The sequence below is a fragment of the Lacerta agilis genome, chromosome Z (genome assembly GCF_009819535.1).
Source record: "Lacerta agilis isolate rLacAgi1 chromosome Z, rLacAgi1.pri, whole genome shotgun sequence".
Taxonomy (NCBI): Eukaryota; Metazoa; Chordata; class Lepidosauria; order Squamata; family Lacertidae; genus Lacerta; species Lacerta agilis.
This window is the reverse complement of record NC_046331.1, coordinates 15,412,159-15,432,002: the sequence shown is the minus strand read 5'-3', so window position 1 is coordinate 15,432,002 and position 19,844 is coordinate 15,412,159. Positions and strand designations below refer to the sequence as shown.

Sequence of the window (19,844 nt, the reverse complement as noted above, 5' to 3'; positions counted from 1 at the left end):
CTGCAGGATATTACATCAACTTGCCCCTATCCAAAATTTCAGGAACCCTATCACAGATGCAGGCTTCAATGCAGGGAGCCACTTGTTAGATTGAATCTGCAAGGGGAGAATAGCAAGACTGGAGATAAGTTCAGCAAGAGGCAAGGAAACCAGGTTCAGTCAACAGCCATTCACATAATGAGCTCCATCTGGATTTCTTTTCTAATTCCATGGGGTGGGTCATCTTGAATTAAAGCACATTGCTCATACATGAGTTCAAGAAACATTCATTTCACTGGGAGCATAGGCAAAAGAAGTAGCTAGTGGATTGGGCCTTGCGTTCTGGACACTCAGCAATTTGTGGAAGATGGCAAAGAACTGTTTCATTCAAACAAACATTTGGACTGCATTATAGCTAAAATTGATGGGATGTGGGTGGCGCTGTGGTCTAAACCACAGAGCCTAGGAAGGTCGGCGGTTCAAATCCCCGTGACAGGGTGAGCTCCCATTGCTCGGTCCCAGCTCCTGCCAACCTAGCAGTTCGAAAGCACATCAAAGTGCAAGTAGATAAATAGTTAAAGCTCCGGCGGGAAGGTAAACGGCGTTTCCATGTGCTGCTCTGGTTCGCCAGTAGCAGCTTAGTCATGCTGGCCACATGACCCGCAAGCTGTCTGCAGACAAATGCCGGCTCCCTCAGCCTATAGAGCGAGATGAGCGCCGCAACCCCAGAGTCATCCGTGACTGGACGTAGCGGTCAGGGGTACCTTTACCTTTATAGCTAAAAGTGCGCCCTTGAAACAGCTGCAATCAACAAATATTATAGAGACCCTGCCAATGATTCGGGATTGAACCAAGAGGTTTAAAACAAATAAAATTTTAAAATATTTATTTAAAATAAATAAAGAGATTTAAAATAATTAAGTGAAAAGATCTTGCCTCAGCCTACTTCCTTGAAAATAATGCCCAGCTTGGCAAAATTTCATGCTGTGAGCCTGAAGAGTCTTAATTCCTATGGTCCTCTGTAGTTGCTCTCATCCAAAAACTGTCATCAAAAAACTCTGCTCTCATCTGAAAGCTCTCATCATAGCCTAAGATCACAACCACACCATATACTTAAAGCACTTCTATAGCTCTTTTAACAGGTATGGCTCCCCCACGAAGAATCCTTGTAGGGTAGCTTGTTAAAGTGTGCTGGGAATTGTTGGAACATAGGAGACTGCCTTCTACCCAGTCAGACCCTTGGTTCACCTAACTCAGTATTGTCTTGCTGCGGTGCTCCAGGATTTCAGGCATGAGTCCCTCCCAGAACACTGGGAGCAACTTGTGGCCTTTCAGTCAAAATTAAAGCAGGTCACCTCAATCCCTCCAAATGAGCAAAGGATTTCGCTTCGCAAGCACTTCCGGTTTGAAAGCACAAAGATGGAGACCGTTAGCAATGTCATCCGTTTCCTGGACTTGTAAAACTCCACCCAGGAATAACTTTGCAACATTCAAGGGACTAACATTCCAATTGGTGGTTTGGGGTTCAAAGCTTTCAGGGTTGTAGGACTTTATATAGAGACGGATGTACACAACCTGAGGCGGCAGGGGTGTATGGTTGTCCAAAGTGCAAGATATCTTTCTGCAACATTGACTAGAAACATTGGTATTTTATGTCAATGGGTATTATTATATCAATGGACATGCCAGTTCTGTTACTGCTTGGTGTGTCCCCCTCCCACCTGTTGCCTGCCCCCCACAGCCATCCAGTTTGTGACAACATCCAACAGACTTGTCTGAGGCCCGGGGGCTAGAGTCTTGTTAGAATAAAGTTATAAACTCAGACAAAAAAGCAGCTGTTCCCTGGGGGAGCCCCCAGCCAGCTTAGCCCTCTGAGACTCAGGACAAGTGTACCCAGCTACCCATCCCACCCCACCCCCTGCACGGGCCTGACTCTCACTATCCTAGGCCATGTCCTGTATGACAAGTTTCCATTTTGCTGTGCTCAGTCTTTGAAGTGATCTGATGTAATTGCAGCTACTTCTACAGAACTCTGGGTAAATTTTGTACAACTCTTCTTAAAACTTGCACTTTTTTCGATGGCATTTTTATTTTCAAAAAGAAAAAAAGGCATTTGTTGCATTAAAATTGTGGTTGTGTTTATTATCTTCCTATTATTTATTCCGTGCTCATCTCCCCACCCCAACCCCATGGCCCTTCATTGTATATCTTTGAAATTAATTGAAATATTTCATGGGTTTTCATTCATTTTGCCTTGTGGTTATCTTGTACAGGCCTTCTGGAGTCTTAAGAACAAAAACTTTTAAAAAAATAAACCTATCTTTGACTTTGTTCTCGGGGGAGAAGTGTGCTCTTTTTCATAACACCTGTTTTATTTAAGGGTTTCAGGCAGGGGGCATTTTCAGCCCTATCTGCAGATGCTGCCTGGGATTGAATCAGGGTCCTTCAACATGCAGAGTTGATGCTTTACCACTGAAGGATGGCCTGTCCCAATTTAAATTAGCCTGCTAACTTAGTCATGTCAATTATTTTCAGTGGGTCTCCCCTGAGTAGGATTATCATTGAGTACAGGCTATGGTATTCAGTGGTATTCTATGTGGTGCAGAATATGGCAACCTGAAAATTTCAGCTTGCTTCCTTCCTTCAGAGAAGGAAGTTTTCTGGACCACCGTTTGCAAAATGTCTGCCAACGAAGGCTCATTTTTATACTACATTAAAATGGAATACACCCTTTTAGTGCAAGAAGAAACACCACTCTATTTTAACTGAGCTCAATTTCTCCATGAGGCACTATAAGCAGGGCATGCACATAGATGCAAAGGATCATCTTATCAGAGGGCACAATTGCTACCACTCTATATTGGAAGTGATTGAATGATGCAGTCAGTCATTCCAACTGGCATGCGGATGGCCCCGGGTCCAGGCCCCAGGTTCAGTCAATTAAAATGATCAGGCAATGGGGCAAGTGTCCTTCTACCCAAGACCCTGGAGAGCTGTTTCCAGTCAGGGTGTACTTGAGACAAGGCATATGCATATGCAGTCTAAAATCAGTGAGAGTTCTCCCATTTATGATTCATAAGCAGGGTGGAGGAAGAGGTCAGTGCCCTTCTACTGTGGATCAGCACCTGATGTTCAGGTGCTATTCATGTGATCAGTTACATAAATTACAGAAGTTGCGTGATTTTGCCACGACAGACAGATGAATGATGTCATTTTGGGCAGAAGATAAACTGCAGCTGAATGGACACATAATATGATGCCACCTTAATGTCCCTAGAATCCAGAGATCCCAGATTCTAGTATTTGTTGTGTGTGGGGGGGTGGAACATTCATTCTCCTCGTCGTTCTTTTAAACCACAATGTCAAAAGCAAAAGCAAATGGGCCAAACACCACGAAGACATCAAGCTGGCACTATAAATATGACAACTTTTATTTTAAAATATACTTAATGGGTACAGTTTCTGTGGTTACAGGGATAAAGTTCACTGTTTGTAAACAAATATACTTATTTCTTTATTTATCTTTTAAAAAGAGAGAGAGAGCGTGACTCTCTTTGTGATATAAAGTGCTGCTGTTACGTTTTCGTTACTCTACAACTATTGTTGGTTTTATGTTTTTTCTTTTAATTAAAGGACTACACGGTCTGGGACTTGATTACACAATAAAATAAAATTTAAAAAATCTCTGGAAATGTAGACACCTACATATTATATCTAATGGGCTTTTTGGCTTAGAGTCGCCTGGGGAGTGTTAAGTTCTGCTCCTTAAGTGCTGAGCTGCTGGGGAATGGTACTGAAAATAGCAGGGAAAGGGACAGCTTACAAGAGGATGAAGTCAAAGAGAGAGTAAGAGAGAGAGAGAGAGAGAGAGAGAGAGAGAGAGAGAGAGAGAGAGAGATTGTGTTTTAATTCCAATGGGGTCATTCCTGGTGCCGCTGTGTGTGAGTTTAGAAAAATGCCTTTTACAAGTCTAGAATGTAACCTACTGGCATCAGTGAGGGCCAGCAACTAGGATCACTTTAAAAGAAGATTAATTTATGGTGGGGGAAAGGATCAGTGGCCACTAACCCTGATGGCTATGCTCTCCCTCCACTGTGCATACCAATTGCTGCGAGTTGCGAATAGGGAGAGTGCCGATGCGCCTGGCTCCTGCTTGTGGGCTCCCCATTGAGGCATCTGGGCAGTCACTGTTAGAATGGATTAGGTGGCCTTACCCAGCAAAGCTCTTCTTAGCTCTACCTCCACTGTCTGAGGTGGTGTGCCTCTGAATACCAGCTTCTGGAAATGGTAAGTGGGGGGGGGGGTTGCTGTTGCACCTGCAGGCTTCCCATCGGGGCATCTGGTTGGCCACTGTGAGAACAGGGTGCTGGACTAGATGGGCCACTGACATCACCCAGCAGGAGATGGTAGGAGAAAGGTTTTCTATCTCAGGGATACTTGGCAGCAATGCATTTCTGAAAGTCAGTTCCTTTACCTAAGGGGAGGGCCAAGATGGATGGATGGCTGATTTTAACTGGATGGAATGTATGTCCGTCGTGCAAAATGGTAAGCTGGAGAACAAACCACGGTGTTTCAGTCATTACAGCAGTGTGTCAGAATCTCTTTCTCAGCAGCTCCAGATGGAGTGCCTCACCTGGTGCTAAGCAGGTCAGGTCAGGGTGCCCCTCGATGCAAACCTACCATATGTGTAAAATTAGAAAGTGGAAAGAGTGCTCCCAAGGGACAGGGATGAAAGGGCTGTTCTAATTCTGTTCAAATTACAAAGGAGATGAAGGGGAGGCACAAAAGTTCAAAGGCAACATAGCCATTGGAAAACAAGAACTAAAAGGGGGGAAATATTCATGATGTCTTTTTAAAAAACAAAACACGACTTTCCTCATGGAGTGGGGGGGGGGGTTCTGATCTACAGTAGTAGCAAATGTAACAATGCGTCCCTCCATTTCCGGAACCCAGGAGGGAGGAGGGAGGTGAAGGAGGTGTCTTGGATTACAGGACCTCCATCCCTTACTCTCCATGTTGTGGCATAATGGGTAGGCAGACAGGCAGGAACTGTCCCAGTTCGCACCTGGCTGCTCCTGTGTCCCGCTGGATGCTCTGGAGAACCACTGGATCCCTTTGGTCCTGTCTTAGGAATGGGGAGCTCGGCAGGACCTGCAACAAGCTTTGCTGTAATACCAGTGGCTGCAGAGGTTCACCTTGATGGCCAGAGCACAGTTGGTCCCCGCTTGGTCCTGGCAGCTGTCATCTGCAAGAGGAAGCCCAGACAGGTGAGTGGGGTCAGGTGTGGCATGAATGAAAGCAAGTGGGAATCATCACCTGTGCAGAGAACTCCAAACAACTTCACTTTCAATACGGTGAGCCAGTTTTCCCAGGGCAGCCACAGACATTAATTTTTGGAGGTGCTCACTCCAAGGAATTCTCTGAGGAATTTCAAAGAGGAACAGGGTGTAGCTCCCTGGGTAGGGTACGTGCTTTACTTGCAGAAGGTCCTAGGTTTGAACCTTGGCATCTCCAGCTAAAGCTGGGGAAAGACTCCTGACAGAAACCCTAGCAATTCATTGCCAGTCAAAAAGCACTCTTGCCCACCTAGAGATTCAAGCCCCGCCCTCTGCCACCTGGAGGGGGCCAGGCAAGCCTGGAGACCTCAGGTCAGACCCGGAAGTCCAGCAACCCTACACCCATCTCCCCCTGACCTGGTGGTTCAGTTGGACAAGGCTGAAGATCGCATGTCTGTTTCCCAACAGGCTTCACGAGAGGGTCACAGCCCCGGACGAGATCCTTCCCCTGGTAACACTTGACATCTCGCATCCTCACGCCAATGCCACAAGTTTTTGTACACTGTGGGCAAGGAAAAGAGGGGAGGTTTGTTTGTTACAACAAGCAGCTTCAGGACTAAGATTCAACTTTTTGAGAAGTGTCTGCTCAGAGTAGGCCCACTGAAGTTAATGGACATGGTCAATGTAGGGTTGTTGATTTCAAGTCGCCTGCTCTACCTAAGGCTGCATCCGTACCATACATTTAAAGCAGTATCATACCACTTAACAAACTAAATCTCTGAGGATACTTTGTGGGAGGCTAGGCTCATAGATGTTTAAAGTGGTATCACAGTGCTTTAAATGCATAGTGCTTTGGAGTATACCTGCTTCACAGAATTGTAGCATTTGAAGGAACCCCAGGGGTCTGTCTAGTAAAGCCCCCTGCAATGCTACAGACAACCTGGCTGTCCTTCACTCTGCTCCCCGGTGGGCATGGGATGGTAGCAGTGAGGTGATATTGCTTTAAAATCTGTGGTGTGGTTGTGGTCTAAAACTGAGTGGGATGCAACCCATATTTGGGGTGTGGGGGAAAACTGCAGAAGAGTCCCCCCCCCCGGGTAGAATGTTTGGGGAGCCTAATTAACTCCACCTCCAGGAATCCGAAAGCTCTGCAGCATTCCAGCGGCTATTGGGCCGATCCCCAATGTTATCCGAGAATGCCCGGCAGCCATCGCAGAAGCACAAATTCCCTTTAGAGGAGCAGAGTGCAGAATGAACTCTTTCCCCCTGGCTCTCACCCGGCAGAGGCCTGTAGCCGCTCAGCCAGTGGAGACTTCAGCATAGGCAGTTGCCAGGAACTGATTAGAGCCCAGTTGCTGTCGTTGCCGCAGCCAAGGCGAACTGCCGTCCGCTGTTGTAGTGGCTCCGGGCAGGACACGGCCTGCCAAGATGTAATCGGAACTGGCTGTGCTTTTTTTGGAGGAGAAGGAGGGAGGAAAGTGGAGCACAGGGAGACTTTCCTTTTCACCGCTGAGCCAAGGAAGGGGGAGGGCAGTGACGGAGTGCATGGTGTCTGGACGTCAGAAGGCCAGAGAAGCAATTAATTAGGCCTGCCAGTGTGAAAGCAGTTTACCCATTACAGTGGTACCTTGGGTTAAGAACTTAATTTGTTCTGGAGGTCCGTTCTTAACCTGAAACTGTTCTTAACCTGAAGCACCACTTTAGCTAATGGGGCCTCCCGCTACCGCTGCGCCTCTGGAGCACAATTTTTGTTCTTATCTTGAAGCAAAGTTCTTAACCTGAAGCGTTATTTCTGGGTTAGCGGAGTATGTCACCTGAAGCGTATGTAACCTGAGGTACCACTGTAGTGATAAACAACCTAATGTTTGGTTATGTTTGTGGACAGTCCTAGAATCGAATGTCTGTCAGGCCACTCAACCAATATGAAATCTACTTGCTACGATTCCCTGTTGGTTACATTGTGCTCCTAACAGTTGCTATTCACTTGATTGTCAGGTCTGTCAACTAGTATGAAATCACCTGGTATGAAATCACTCCTCTTCATTTATATTGCACTCCTAGTAGATACTGCCCACTTGCTTGTCAGGCCTATCTATCCATATGCTCCTAGTTGCTGCTGCTCATTCATTTATTTTGTGCTCCTAGTTGCAAGTACTACATACCCTTGTTCATACTGCGATTTCCCAAAAGGGGAAAGTATTTTTAATTTTGCAGGCGCAACAACCCCGTGAAGTAGTGCGGTCCGATTCTCATTTTAACAGAGGTAGAATGGAAGCTGTCCAAAGCTCTGATTCGTAGGGTGCTCAGTCCCATCGCAGTCCCCTACAAAGAGGATGATTTCATCTTCCCAATATGGTTCACCCACTGTCTGCCTCCCTGCCCACCTGCTTCTCACCTCTGACCAAGGGGTCGTGTACCACTTGAAACAAGGCCGTTCAAAGCAGGTTGTGTCCTCAGCTGGCTTCTTGGTGACGTCACATTCAGTTGGGTTGCGGGTTTTGAGCTTCCCGTTGACAATCTCCAGGCAAAGGACAATTCGCTTTTTGACCCCCCGGCCACATGTGGTATTGCACTGTCAAGGTAAGAGTGAGAGGCAAAGTAAGAGGAGGGGTTGGGAGCCAAATCCAATCCTCCTGCCCCTGCCCTCTGGCTCCTCTCTAGGCCACACACTCTTGCTTCACCCTGTTATTGAGTGCTTATGCCAGGCTGAGAAGTGTCATTGAATCCTGACAGTGCCTCTTGCTTGCATTGAGAGGACAGAGAAGAATGTGTCTAGAAACTAGCCTAGTAGGGTTGTCAGAATCCCAGGTCTGACACCAGGAGACAGGTGGAGGGCTTGAATCTAATAATAATAATAATAATAATAATAATAATAATAATAATAATATATTAAGAAAACTGTGTGTGCAGCTTGCAAGCTTCAGCCTGGCAGGAGCGGCTGCAAATTATAGCATAGACATTCTGGAGAGGTCTGCCCTCCCCGACTTCTCTCTCTCAATTAACTCCCATCTCTAGGGCCCATCCCTAGGTGTCTGGTTTGGGCTCTGAATTCTCAGGTTCTGTGATGCTCTTGACCTGGTAAACTCTATAGTCAAGTACTGTATACAAAGACAAAAAAAAAAATGCATTCAGTGCTCCGCCTGCTTTTTGACTCTTGATTCCTCCCCCCATTGGCAGGTACCCCCACCCACCCACCAGAAGGTTGACCAGAAAGGAATGCAGCCCTCAGGCAGGAAAAAAAGGTTCCCCCTGCCCCCTAGGCTAGAGAGTGGACCATGCTGCTCTTTGGGCAAACTCAAAGGCTCCCTTACCCTTTCCCAGTCCTGGGTGAGCCAGTGAGCAGGGCAGTTCTTGTCCCCACAGGGGTGGATTGCCAGTGGTTTGGTCTCCAAGTTGCACTGCGATTCTGGCACCACACGGCCATCGCTGGTTTTGCAGTAGACGTGCCGGATCATCCGCCCCTGTCCACAGCCTCCACTGCACTGGAAGATAAACAAACAAGAAGGTAATAAACACAAATGTGCATTTGCATAACATCCACTCAATGCCACTTCAGCCCCTTTGGCTGAATTGACTACTAACCTCAGATAACACCCACCCACCCCAAATAATGTACCAATCTCTCCTTCCACATTAAAAGGATCATGGGAGGGTTGTTTCTGGGACTGATGTGAAACTGTGAAGCTCCCTTGCTATTTTGGCCATTGGATGCTGCATTTTGTTTGAGCAATCTTGTTATATTTATAGTATTGAAACATATTTTTGTATGTTATTATAATTTTGCTTTGCTATGTTATTATGAAATTGTTACTATGCTATTATGTTGCTGTGTTATTATGAAATAGTTTTTGCGGTGTTTGAAATGCACCCGTTTCTTTCTTGTAAGCTGCTTGCATGCAAAGCAGAAGCTATGTCACTGGGCTGTGCCACTTAACCTAAAGCAAGATTCTAGTCCTCATCATGATGAAGAAAGGGCTGAATTAAACAGGAATGCAAGAATCGTCCCTCTGCTGAGTCAGGCCACATTCCCAGCCCTACCTAGATTGAGCCTAGGACCTTCTGCATGCTAAGCAGGTGCTCTAGAACTGAGCTACAGCCATGCCCTAGGCATATTCTCATTTTCAGGAAGCAATCACACAGGAGAACAATCCCAGTAGGTCCTGACCTTTTCCCTAACCATCAAGCCAGCCTGTTAATTCAAACCAGTTCAGGGCCTCCGACAGAAAGATCTCCCCAGCCCCCATTTAAAATGCAAATGTCTGCAAATACGTTCCCTTTGCTTACAAAAAAAAAAGAGGGAGGCATGGAGGGGGCATTGCCTTGGCTGATATTTACAAACCCCAGAGTTCCTTTGTGGGTCTCCTTTTGGGAGACAAGCTCCTCACATTTGCCAGCCATCACCATGGAAACGGCTTATTTTTAGGCACTGCCACTGAATTGAAAATGGCGGGGTGGGAAATAAGCCAAGAAGGCAGTCCACGTGACGCAGATTATTTCACTTAAAAGACAAACAAAGCCTAAGACAACTGCGTTCTAGACCAGCTTGGGTTTTTAAAAATGCATGTCATCTTTGAGACAAAGTTTGGATGCTTCCTCAAGGTCATAATCCTGCCCCATTTCCAAATGTGGGTGGAATGATAGGACAGGATGCTTTGGGCCCTGAATTCAGTTCTTTGCAAGCTTTGATTCGAGAAGGTAGATTATTCTACTAGTAGACCCCAGACCTGTTTCTGGAAGACCACTTGGGGCCTGCTGGATTGCGTGTGCATGTAACACTTGGTGAACTGACCCAGCAAAGCCACCTCTGATGTTCCTAAGCAGCCATGGAGGTTCAGGGTAGTCTCCAACAAACACATCTAGTCAGCACGAGCACTATTGGAACATAGGAATCTGCTTTACACTAAGTGCATCTAGTCCAGTATTGTCCACACTGATTGGCAGCAGCTCTGCAGCAAATGGCAGACGTTCCCAGCCCTACCTGCAGATACCACTTGGAGATGAACCTGGGACCTTCTGTATGCAAGGCAAATACTCTACCACTGAGCTATGGCCCTTCAGCTTGCACCTCAGGACTTCTGCCTCTCTTCGCGCTGCTGCACGCACCCAAACAATTAGGTGGTATGTGAGCAGGAGAAGGGGGAAGTCCCATTGCACAAGCAAAACCCCCCGCAGCAATGTGATCTGTTGCTCAGCATTACTCTGAATGCAACCCTGTGAATTACTTTGGACAATGGATAGGGAAGCAATCTAGTCTCTTTTTCATTATAATGTAAGCCTAACCCATGGACTGCAAAAAGATCAAACTTATCCATCATTAAAGAAATCAGCCCTGAGTGCTCACTGGAAGGGCAGATCCTGAAGTTGAGGCTCCAGTACTTTGGCCACCTCATGAGAAGAGAAGACTCCCTGGAAAAGGCCCTGATGTTGGGAAAGATGGAGGGCACAAGGAGAAGGGGACGACAGAGGATGAGATGGTTGGACAGTGTTCTCGAAGCGAATGGCATGAGTTTGGCCAAACTGCAGGAGGCAGTGGAGGGTAGGGATGCCTGGCGTGCTCTGGTCCATGGGGTCACGAAGAGTCGGACACGACTGAACGACTGAACAACAACAAGCCTAACTCATTAACAGCTTCCTAAAATAAAGCATAAACCACAAACACAGCTAACCCTCTGAAATTTTCAATTCTCTTAATTTTGCAGTGCAGCTCTCTAAGCTAGACATTGTACAAAAATGTGTGCATAAGGCGAGAGTGTTCATAAATATGGATCCATTTGTGAAAACATCACAGCCAAAATATGATAGGGGGTACTCCTTGGAAGAAGAAAAAAGTGCATCGGGGAAAGTGTGTGTAAAAATGCATCTATTTGTGAAAGTATCTCAACAAAAAATGTACTATAAGAGGGGAAATCACTTGCAAAAATTAGGGGAAAGTGTACATAAATTGCATGATACTGAAAACAGGATTTGGCAATGCATCCTATCAGGGAAAATTCTGAGCAAAAAAAAAAAGTGTACATTAGCAAAAACTTTTACAAAATGTTTGCTGCACCCCCGAGCCTCATCTTAAAAAACTGCAGCACACACACCCTCACAGTGTCATAAAAACAATTATGAAATTGTTTCCATCTCTGCTTCAGAGGCTTCCAGAGCAGGGGAGGAACAGCCACCTGTTCTTCTGTCCCCTCAAGGAAGTAGGACAACCTTTCCCAACCTCATGCCTTCCAGATGTTTCAAACTACAACTCCTATCAGCCCCAGCAATCATACAGCATTGCTTAGGCTCATGGAATCTATGGTTTCTCTCTGCCACCTGAACTGAGTCCAGCAGCAGAGAAAATTACAAGTTTCATGTTCTTCAACCTGCATTGAAGCAGCCTTGTCCATTCAGTGCCCTCTAGATGTTTCAGACTACAACTCCCATCAGTCCCAGGGCAGCACAGACATTCTCTCATTAGCCTCAGCATCATACCGGCCGAACTGGCAGGGACTGATGGCTGCCTTATAGGAGACAGGGGTGAGGAGTTGTCTGCAGCTGGACTTCTGCTTACAGCTGGAGACATGCTTTTTTACTGGAAGCCAAGGAGTGTCTGCCAAGCATACAGCTAACAAATGCAATTTAATCCCCACACTGTGGGAAACTGTGCCAGCTTGGCTTAACCGATAGCTTTCAGATGGCAAAAACAGACACCACAGACATGGGTAATTCAGACGCTAACCCAAAAAAGGAGCCTTCAGGGTCCTCTGGCTCACGCCAGTCTTCTCTCGTAATTGCACAGAGCAGCCACCCAGAGCTGTGAGGATTTTGCATGGGGCTTTAAATAGCCACCTGACTCCAGGCAAATAATTGGAACAAAAGACGTTTTTCTCCCTCTCTCATAACACTAGGACTCGTGGATGTCCAAAGTTGGAATATTCAGGACAGATAAAAGTAACTCCCTCTTCACCCAGAGCAGAGTTAAACTATGGAACTCGCTCCCACAGGAGGCGGTGATGGCCACCAACCTATAGAATCATAGAATGATAGAACTGTAGAGTTGGAAAGGTGTCAGGAGTTGATGTCGGGAATTAATCACAAAGAGTAGTGATGCTAACTCTTTATTAGAAGAAATAGGGTCTGCTCAAGAGTGCCAGGCCTAATGAACACAGCAACTCTTCTCAATAGGTTTCCTCCTCCCCTGGGTACTTCCCAAGCAACCTGAGACTACACTGACATGCCTTTCTCTGTTCCTCCCTCTTCATACCTCGTTTTGTCCTGGGAGACCAGGAGGAAGGGAGCTTGTTGCAGCAAGGTGGGGAAACACCCTGGCATCTTCACCAGCCTGACTCATCTCTGCCTCTTGGCCCCCCTCCGTTCCTGCTTCTGCCTCTGATTCTGATTCTGGACTTCTCTGTGCCAGGGACTCTCCCTGCTCACTAAATCCTGTTACCTCTTCATCTTCTTGATGACATTCACCAAGCTTTTAACTCGTACCGAAAAAAGAAATGAGATTGATCTGGCATGACTTGTTTTTCAGAAACCCATGCTGGGTCTTTGTAATCACAGCAACCTTTTCTAAGTGCTTACAGACCAACTGTTCAAGGACCTTTCCTGGTACTGAGGTCAAGCTCACTGGTTGGTAGTTACCTGGGTCTTCTTTTTCCTCTTTTCGAAAATGGAGACAACATTTGCCTGCCTCCAGTTTGCAGGACCTCACCTGTTCTCCAAGAATTCTCAAAGATCATAGGGACTATCAACAAAGCTAAATTAGTGGAACCACCATGTACAAATGCAGTATATCTGTAGATAGCAGACGTTGGGTTCAATCAGTCAGGGAGTGCAGCTGCCTCCCTGCCTTGCTTATGAGTTTCATGGAGCAAAATCCTTAGCCAGCTAGAGTAGCCAGCTGCGAACACACACAACACGCCCTACTTTGTTTCTCATATCTGGTTCTTCCTCAACTCCCCCGCCTCCATTTGCAGATGGTTCCCTCCCCACATACCCTTGTGGACTCACCGGTCCCCAGTCAGAGACGGTCCATTGTCTGTCACAGGGGGCACCACTGCAATTCTTCTCCGCCAGAGGCCTGGTGCTAGCATCACACAGCCTCTCCTCTTCTGAACACCGGATGTCTCTGCTGACAATGCTTCTCTCACCGCACTTGGCTGTACACTGGGGGAAGGGAGAAAGGGAACAGGAAGTGATTGAGATGGCAAGAATCCGACCCAAGAGCTTGTGTTTCTGACAGAGACAGGGAGCACCCCAGGAGTCAGGCCTGACCAAGAACTTACATGAAGATTTCCATAAGGAAGAAGTGGGGAAGCTCAGGTACTGGGGGTGGGAGCAAAATGGCCCTCCAGGCCTCTTTCTCTGCCCTCAAAACTCTCCCCAAGTCACACCCTCTCTTTTCAAGCCACACTTTTCACTAGCTCTCCTTTCTGCCTATCTGGAATATACCCTTGAACTAAACATGTCATGTGCTCCAATGCCACAACAGCAAATTCCTGGACAACATCTTCCCGTTTTTTTTTCTTGTGAGAGCATAGTGGCCATTTTGGGAGCCATGATCTCGTGTGATTTTGCACCACAATTTCCCACCCAAAAAGCACTTTTTCCCAGACATGGCACACCAAAATGTGTGTTTTAGGGTGCTGCGTGAGATCGCAGCCCTGGGAGAAAGAACTTTTGGGAGGGGGAGAATCGTGGCATGAAATCACGCGAGATCACTGTGCCCAAAATGGCTGCCATTCTCTCGCGAGAAAAAAAATGGGGTGTCCCTGTTTTTCCGGGACATTTGCAGGATATGACATGTAAGAACATAAAAAGTTAAGAAGAACCTGCTGGAACAGGCCAAAGGAGGCCCATCTTACTCCAGCACCCTGTTCCCACAGTGGCTAACTAGATACTGCAATGGAAAGCCCCAAAGTAGCACCTGAGCACAACAGCACAACTCCACCCCCCATGTGATTCCCAGAAACTGGCACTCATAGGTATACTCAGTGCTTTTTTCTTTTAAAAAAATTGTTTATGGGTACTCTCATTTTGACTCAATAAAATCACCATTTTATAGTTCAAATCGGGGAAAATAAATACAGTAAATGGACAAAAGTACAAAGATTCACAAAATGTTTAGGGGTATGTGTACCCCTGCATACCCCCCAGAAAAAAGCACTGAGTATACTGCCTCCAACAGGGCAGGTATCAACTCTGATAATGCCTCTTGCTTCCCTGGATGAGGGCTAGAGAGGGTGTGGTTTTACCTGTACAGTAAATTAGCCTTCAAAAACAAACCTCTCTACCCCACATCCAGAGAAGCAAGAGGAATTATCAGAGTTCAATTACACATTCCAGCCAGGCAAAAAACCAGGGTGTGTAAAGCAAAGGGTTTGGGAAGGTGTGGCCTGGGAAGAGGAGCTGTGTCCTATGAGTGTCACCAGGGCTAGACAGAGAGGCCTGGGGACACATTTGGAGTTTGGACCTAAGTGCCCCTACATTCCCAGTTTGATCTTCAATGTAACATCTCAGCTCCGCTGAGCCCCAAGTCTTGTCTTGAATGACACAGGTGAGCCAAACCCACCAGTATTATGCAGAGTGGGCTTGAAATCACACAGGTGTTGCATTATGCAAGTCTGTTTGGTGCATATTTATACTGTGAAAGAAGTGATGACAGCGGAGTGTGGCAATCAGCACCCAGAACTCCTGATACAGTAATTCACTTATCTCTTTGGGACTTTGTGTGTGTGGGGGGGTAGTACAGGGTGCTAAGGGATGCTGCTCATTATTTTTTTTGGACGGGAAAAAGGAAGCCAAGGTCTGAAGCTGGCTTGGCTTGAACTTTGCCTGCTGGATCAAAATTAAATTAGTGTTGCTATTTTGGCTGGAGGAAAGACCCCTGCGCTCCAATGATCTCAGCTTGACACCTACCAAACTGTATAACATAGGTAGCTAAACACAATCAAGACTCTCTCTTTTTAAATCGCTCAGTTCAGCATGGGGAGAAGCAATCCATTTTTTTAAATACCAAAGTGTGGGTGGATGTGTGTTTCTTTTGTGGGGTGGTGGTGGGAGGGGGGGGGAGGGAGAAATAAAAAACATCCTATAAAAGCAAAGAACACAGCAGGATTTCAGTGGGAAGGGCTGGCAGCCAAACATTTACCGCTGGCACTCAGTATGGAAGGGGAATTTCAAGTATGAACCAGAACCATATCCAAGCTCTCTCTCGGGGACGAAGGAGGGTGATCTTGCCATGCCAAGTGCTCTCTATCCAGCAGACCGGTTGCCCCAATATGCTCCTACTCAGCCTTCAGGAGTATGCATGAGGGAGAAAAGGCAATACAAGTCTCGCCTGGGGGGGGGCGTTTGTTGCCCCCACCCCACTGCACAGGTGGCACAATAATTCTGTGGTGTTCAGGCAGAGCTAAGTAAGGAGAGCCTTCTGGATCAGGCCAATGGCCTGTTTAGTCCATTTGTTTGTTTTACAGAGCAATCCTGACATACAATATCTGGTGCTGGGAAGAATTAGGGTGCTGGGCAGTTGGTGGTTCTCTACCAGCAGGAGGGGCTCTGCTTCCATAGATGCCCCTTTTGTGCCTGCCAAAAGGGGCCACAGAGCACAGGCTACAAAATTACCCTTTGGAGTTCAGAATTCTCTGAATTTTGCTGCACAATTCCTCAAAAACAAACAAATCCCAAAATGTGTACAAGATGCAAATTACTATAAGGAGAAGCGGGCTCTAAAAAGCTTATGAATTTTCAAGACGACTTTTATTTTTTAAAAAATAAAATACTCTTGAAAAGATGTGTGGAAATAGGACAAGATGAACTTAAGATTGGAAAGATAATGGACAGATTCGGTCATTCCTAAGGTCAGCTAACTCCAAGCCTAAATCCTTCCCTGTCAAAAACATATCCCTTCTGCAGATTTACCTCTGACCACTCAGACATCTCCCACTGTGGCCCGCAGGCTGGGTTTTTGCAGATCTTCCTCTCTTCTGGACGGGTGATGTCAGCAGATTCACACAGGTCACTGTAGACGGAACTGTCGAACCCAGGTGAGATCATCTTCCAGCATCGGACAATGCGGAACTGGTAGCCTTCACCGCAGGTCCTGGAGCACTCACTCCAGCTACTTGTCTCCCACCTGTGTTGGATGGAATGGGACATTTTAGGATAGAAGGAGGTGATGGGGGCAAACTTCAAGAGAGGGAATGTGCTCACAGCTGCCTGGTGCCTAAATGTCCTTACAGACACACCCCCCCCCGGAGCCAAGATCGGCAGACGGGGCCCCCTTGGTAGTCCCTCTACCCTCAGAATCTTTTGGGGGTTGGCAGCCATGGAGAGGGACTTCTCTGTGGCAGTTCCAAGCTGTGGAACTCCTTTCCCACAGAAACTGGTTTAGAAATTGGTACCTGAGAAATTGGTTTTGGTTTTCCTTTTCTCTCCCTGTCCCTTTGTGTGTGTGTGTGTGTGTTGTTGTTGTTGTTGTTGTTGTTGTTGTTGTGATTGTAAGCCTGCAGGTAGGGACTGTCTTGTCTTAATTGACCATATGTAAGCTGTTCCAGGGAGCCCTTTTGGCTAAAGGATAGGGTACAAATACCCGTTACTTCAGGGTAAAGGCAGTGTAATCAATCAATCATCATCATCATCATCTGACCTCATTCTGCTTTTTAAAATTTCTGCTTTCTGGAATTTGTTGCAGGCAAGTAATGGAGCCAAAACCCACTGCATTTTTTTAAATACAAAAAATAAGGCTCTCCTGATCTAATAGACTGAACAGAAGCTAGGAGAAACTAGGAAGGGGGTTCCACAGAATAAGACCCACAACACTGGACTCACCACTGTAGGTGGATAGACTTAGCAGACAAAGCACCAAGACAGCAAGGGAGTTAGGTGCCTTAAGACAGCAAGGGTGAGGGGCCACCCACCTGTCAATCACCTGACATCATAGCCTTACCTTGGTTGGCATTCCCTTCCTGCACAGAATTCATGGACTGGCTCAGGGCGGGTCATTGCATCACAGTACATGTCGTCCACTTCAATTCCATCATAGCGGATGCACATGGCATAGGTGGACATCACACCTGTATTTAGACAGGTCAGTGTGGATCAGGGAAGGGGGACATACCTGCAGCCCTGCAGATGTCACTGGGTGCCAGCTTCCAGCCACTGGAATTAGTGTTGGCTATATGGAGCTATAAGGACCAGTGATTTGCATCATGGGGACACCATGGGGACATTAGAAACTGCCCAATACAGAATCTGTGACATTTGCTCCTCCAGCCCCACCACCTCAAGTTCTTCTGCCCTATCAATAGTCTCTGCCCTAACTTCCATCTTACTCTGCATCACTTTTCCCAGGAAGACTTTCCCAGAACACTCTTAGTTCCCATGCCCTGCTGTAGGCATAAGAACATAAGAAGGGCCCTGCAGGATCAGGCCAATGTGGGCTCATCCACTCCAGCATCCTGTTCTCACAGTTGCCAACCAGATGCTCCAAATGGAAGCAGGATCAGAGTGCAAGAGTTTTCGCCAATTACCTTGTATTCAGAGGTATACTCTCCCTAGACCAGGGGTCGGCAACCTAAGGCCCTAACCCCCACCACCTGCTCGGGGACCCCTGCCCCCCACTTGGTTGGCTCCCATGTGCCGCGCTAAACCGGCACAGAGCAGAGCAGGGACTGCCTTCCGTGATACTGGCCAATGACCCACAACTGTTCTTACGGTGGAAAGCCACATGCCTGTGGAGAACTTGCAAACAGGACCTGAGCACAAGAGCCTTCTCCCCTCCTGCAGTTTCAAGCAACTGGCATTTGGAAGCATTGCTGTCTCCAACTGCAGAGACAGAGCACAGCCCCCCCCCCCATGCTAGTAGCCATCTATAACTCTCTCCTCCTCCATGAATTTGTCTAATCATCTTTTAAAGTCATCCAAGTTATTGCCATCGTTGGCTCCTGAGGGAGTGAGTTCTGTAGTTTAACTATGCGCTGTGTACCTTTTGTTCTTCTGCATCTTGAACATTCTGCTGGAATGTGGCCCTCCAGGGCTATCTATCAGGATGTTCCCATAGTCATTCATACCCAGTCTCTCCAGGCCACACCCTTTGCCAGACCTGTGCTATACCCTCCCTCTGAGTATTTCTCCCTGTCCAGAAGGGGGCCTCGGACTGTGACATTAAGGCCATCTATCTGCCTTGGACAAATCTCAGATCCCAAACCAAATCAGACAGTTTTTGGCCATTCTGGAATCTGTCTGGACTGGGTCCTGACAGCCCTGGATTGCCCTGGGTGGACCTACCTGGAGTGACCCAGGGCTGGAAAAGGGGTTGCTTATGGTCAGGCAGCAAGGAGAGGGGGCAAAAGGAAACTAAGTAGTCTGCATATATCCTTCTCGCCTTACATTGACCACGTTTAATTCAGGTTGAAAAGGGTCAATTAAACATTAGGTGGGTGCAAGCCTTCCCCATTGCAGTCCAGGTCAGCTCATAACCATATCAAGTTTGCCAAATCGTGGCCCAAACTGAACCAGAGGTGTCTTCCACAGACCTAATAGAAATGCAAATGGTTTGCTTGGATTGGGAGATGTGAGTTCGGAAACTGAATTCTGCACGGGTGGGATGCTGCCTTCTGTACAATGGCAAGGGTTGCTTCTATTGGTCAACCCACTTTGGTTTATGGTCCTCCCTTAACACTGGCATGTAGCCCCAGGAGGGAATCCAGTCCTTGTGCTAATGGATGTGCCTGTCCAGGGTCCTTATATAGTAATAATAGTCAGTGTGGTGTAGTGGTTAAATTGTCAGACTAGGACCTAGGAGTCCAGGGTTCAAATCCTGACTTGGCCACGAAGCTCATTGGGCCAGTCACTGCCTTTCAGCTAATCTTCTTTACAGGGTTGTTGTGGGGATTGAATGAGGAGGGGGAGAACCATCTTGGAAGAAAAGTGGGGGTATAAATGAAATAAATAAATAAACCATCAGAATCACAGAATGGTAGAGTTGAAAGGTACCCCCCCCCCAAGAGTAATCTAGTCCAACCCCCTGCAATGCAAGAATCACAGAATGCTCAGTGTTTAGAGCATCTGCTTTTTGCATGAAAAAGATCCCAGGCTCATTATGATCGCCACTGATAGTATTAATAATATATTAATTAATATGAACAAGAATGTTGCTGATGGTGCATTTTAAATGATTTTTTTATTTTAGAAAAACACTAATATACACATTTATATAGCCATTGTTTGATCAGAGAACTGCATTGCAAAATTTGGAGCAGCAAAAATCTCACAGGGAACAGGTGCTTCAGTTTGTGCTGAATGGGATTTAGCAATCTGCTTCCTCTCTTCCCATCCTTGAGGTGAGGGGGCCCCTTGCTGAGCTCACCCCCTCGGGCTTACCTGTGGTGCAGGTAGAACTGCAGGGTTCATGGGAGGAGAGTTTCCACCTGTACATGTCAGCTGGGCTCATATTCTGGCCCTTTCGGAACAGCTTCAATCGGTTTCTACACAATGAGAGAGGACAAATCAAATGATGGGTTGATTTTCCACCCCCCAATACTTCCTCACATTAAAAATATTGACGGGGAGGAAAAATAGTAATAATTAATAGTTTTCATCTAATTG

At 46.7% G+C, this 19,844-nt stretch overlaps 1 protein-coding gene across 1 annotated transcript in view; it reads right to left on the bottom strand.

Annotated features, from left to right (window-relative positions):
* Positions 1-4,840: 4,840 nt before the first annotated feature.
* ADAMTSL2 (ADAMTS like 2) overlaps positions 4,841-19,844 on the bottom strand; it is a 52,001-nt gene continuing 36,997 nt past the window's right edge. The window contains exons 13-20 of the mRNA XM_033138232.1: positions 19,620-19,723; positions 17,185-17,311; positions 16,158-16,371; positions 13,248-13,403; positions 8,567-8,737; positions 7,651-7,827; positions 5,673-5,817; positions 4,841-5,224 (exon numbers count right to left, since the gene is read on the bottom strand). Coding sequence (XP_032994123.1) covers positions 5,106-5,224; positions 5,673-5,817; positions 7,651-7,827; positions 8,567-8,737; positions 13,248-13,403; positions 16,158-16,371; positions 17,185-17,311; positions 19,620-19,723 — 1,213 coding nt within the window. The 3' untranslated portion in view covers positions 4,841-5,105. The remainder of the gene's footprint in view (positions 5,225-5,672; positions 5,818-7,650; positions 7,828-8,566; positions 8,738-13,247; positions 13,404-16,157; positions 16,372-17,184; positions 17,312-19,619; positions 19,724-19,844) is intronic.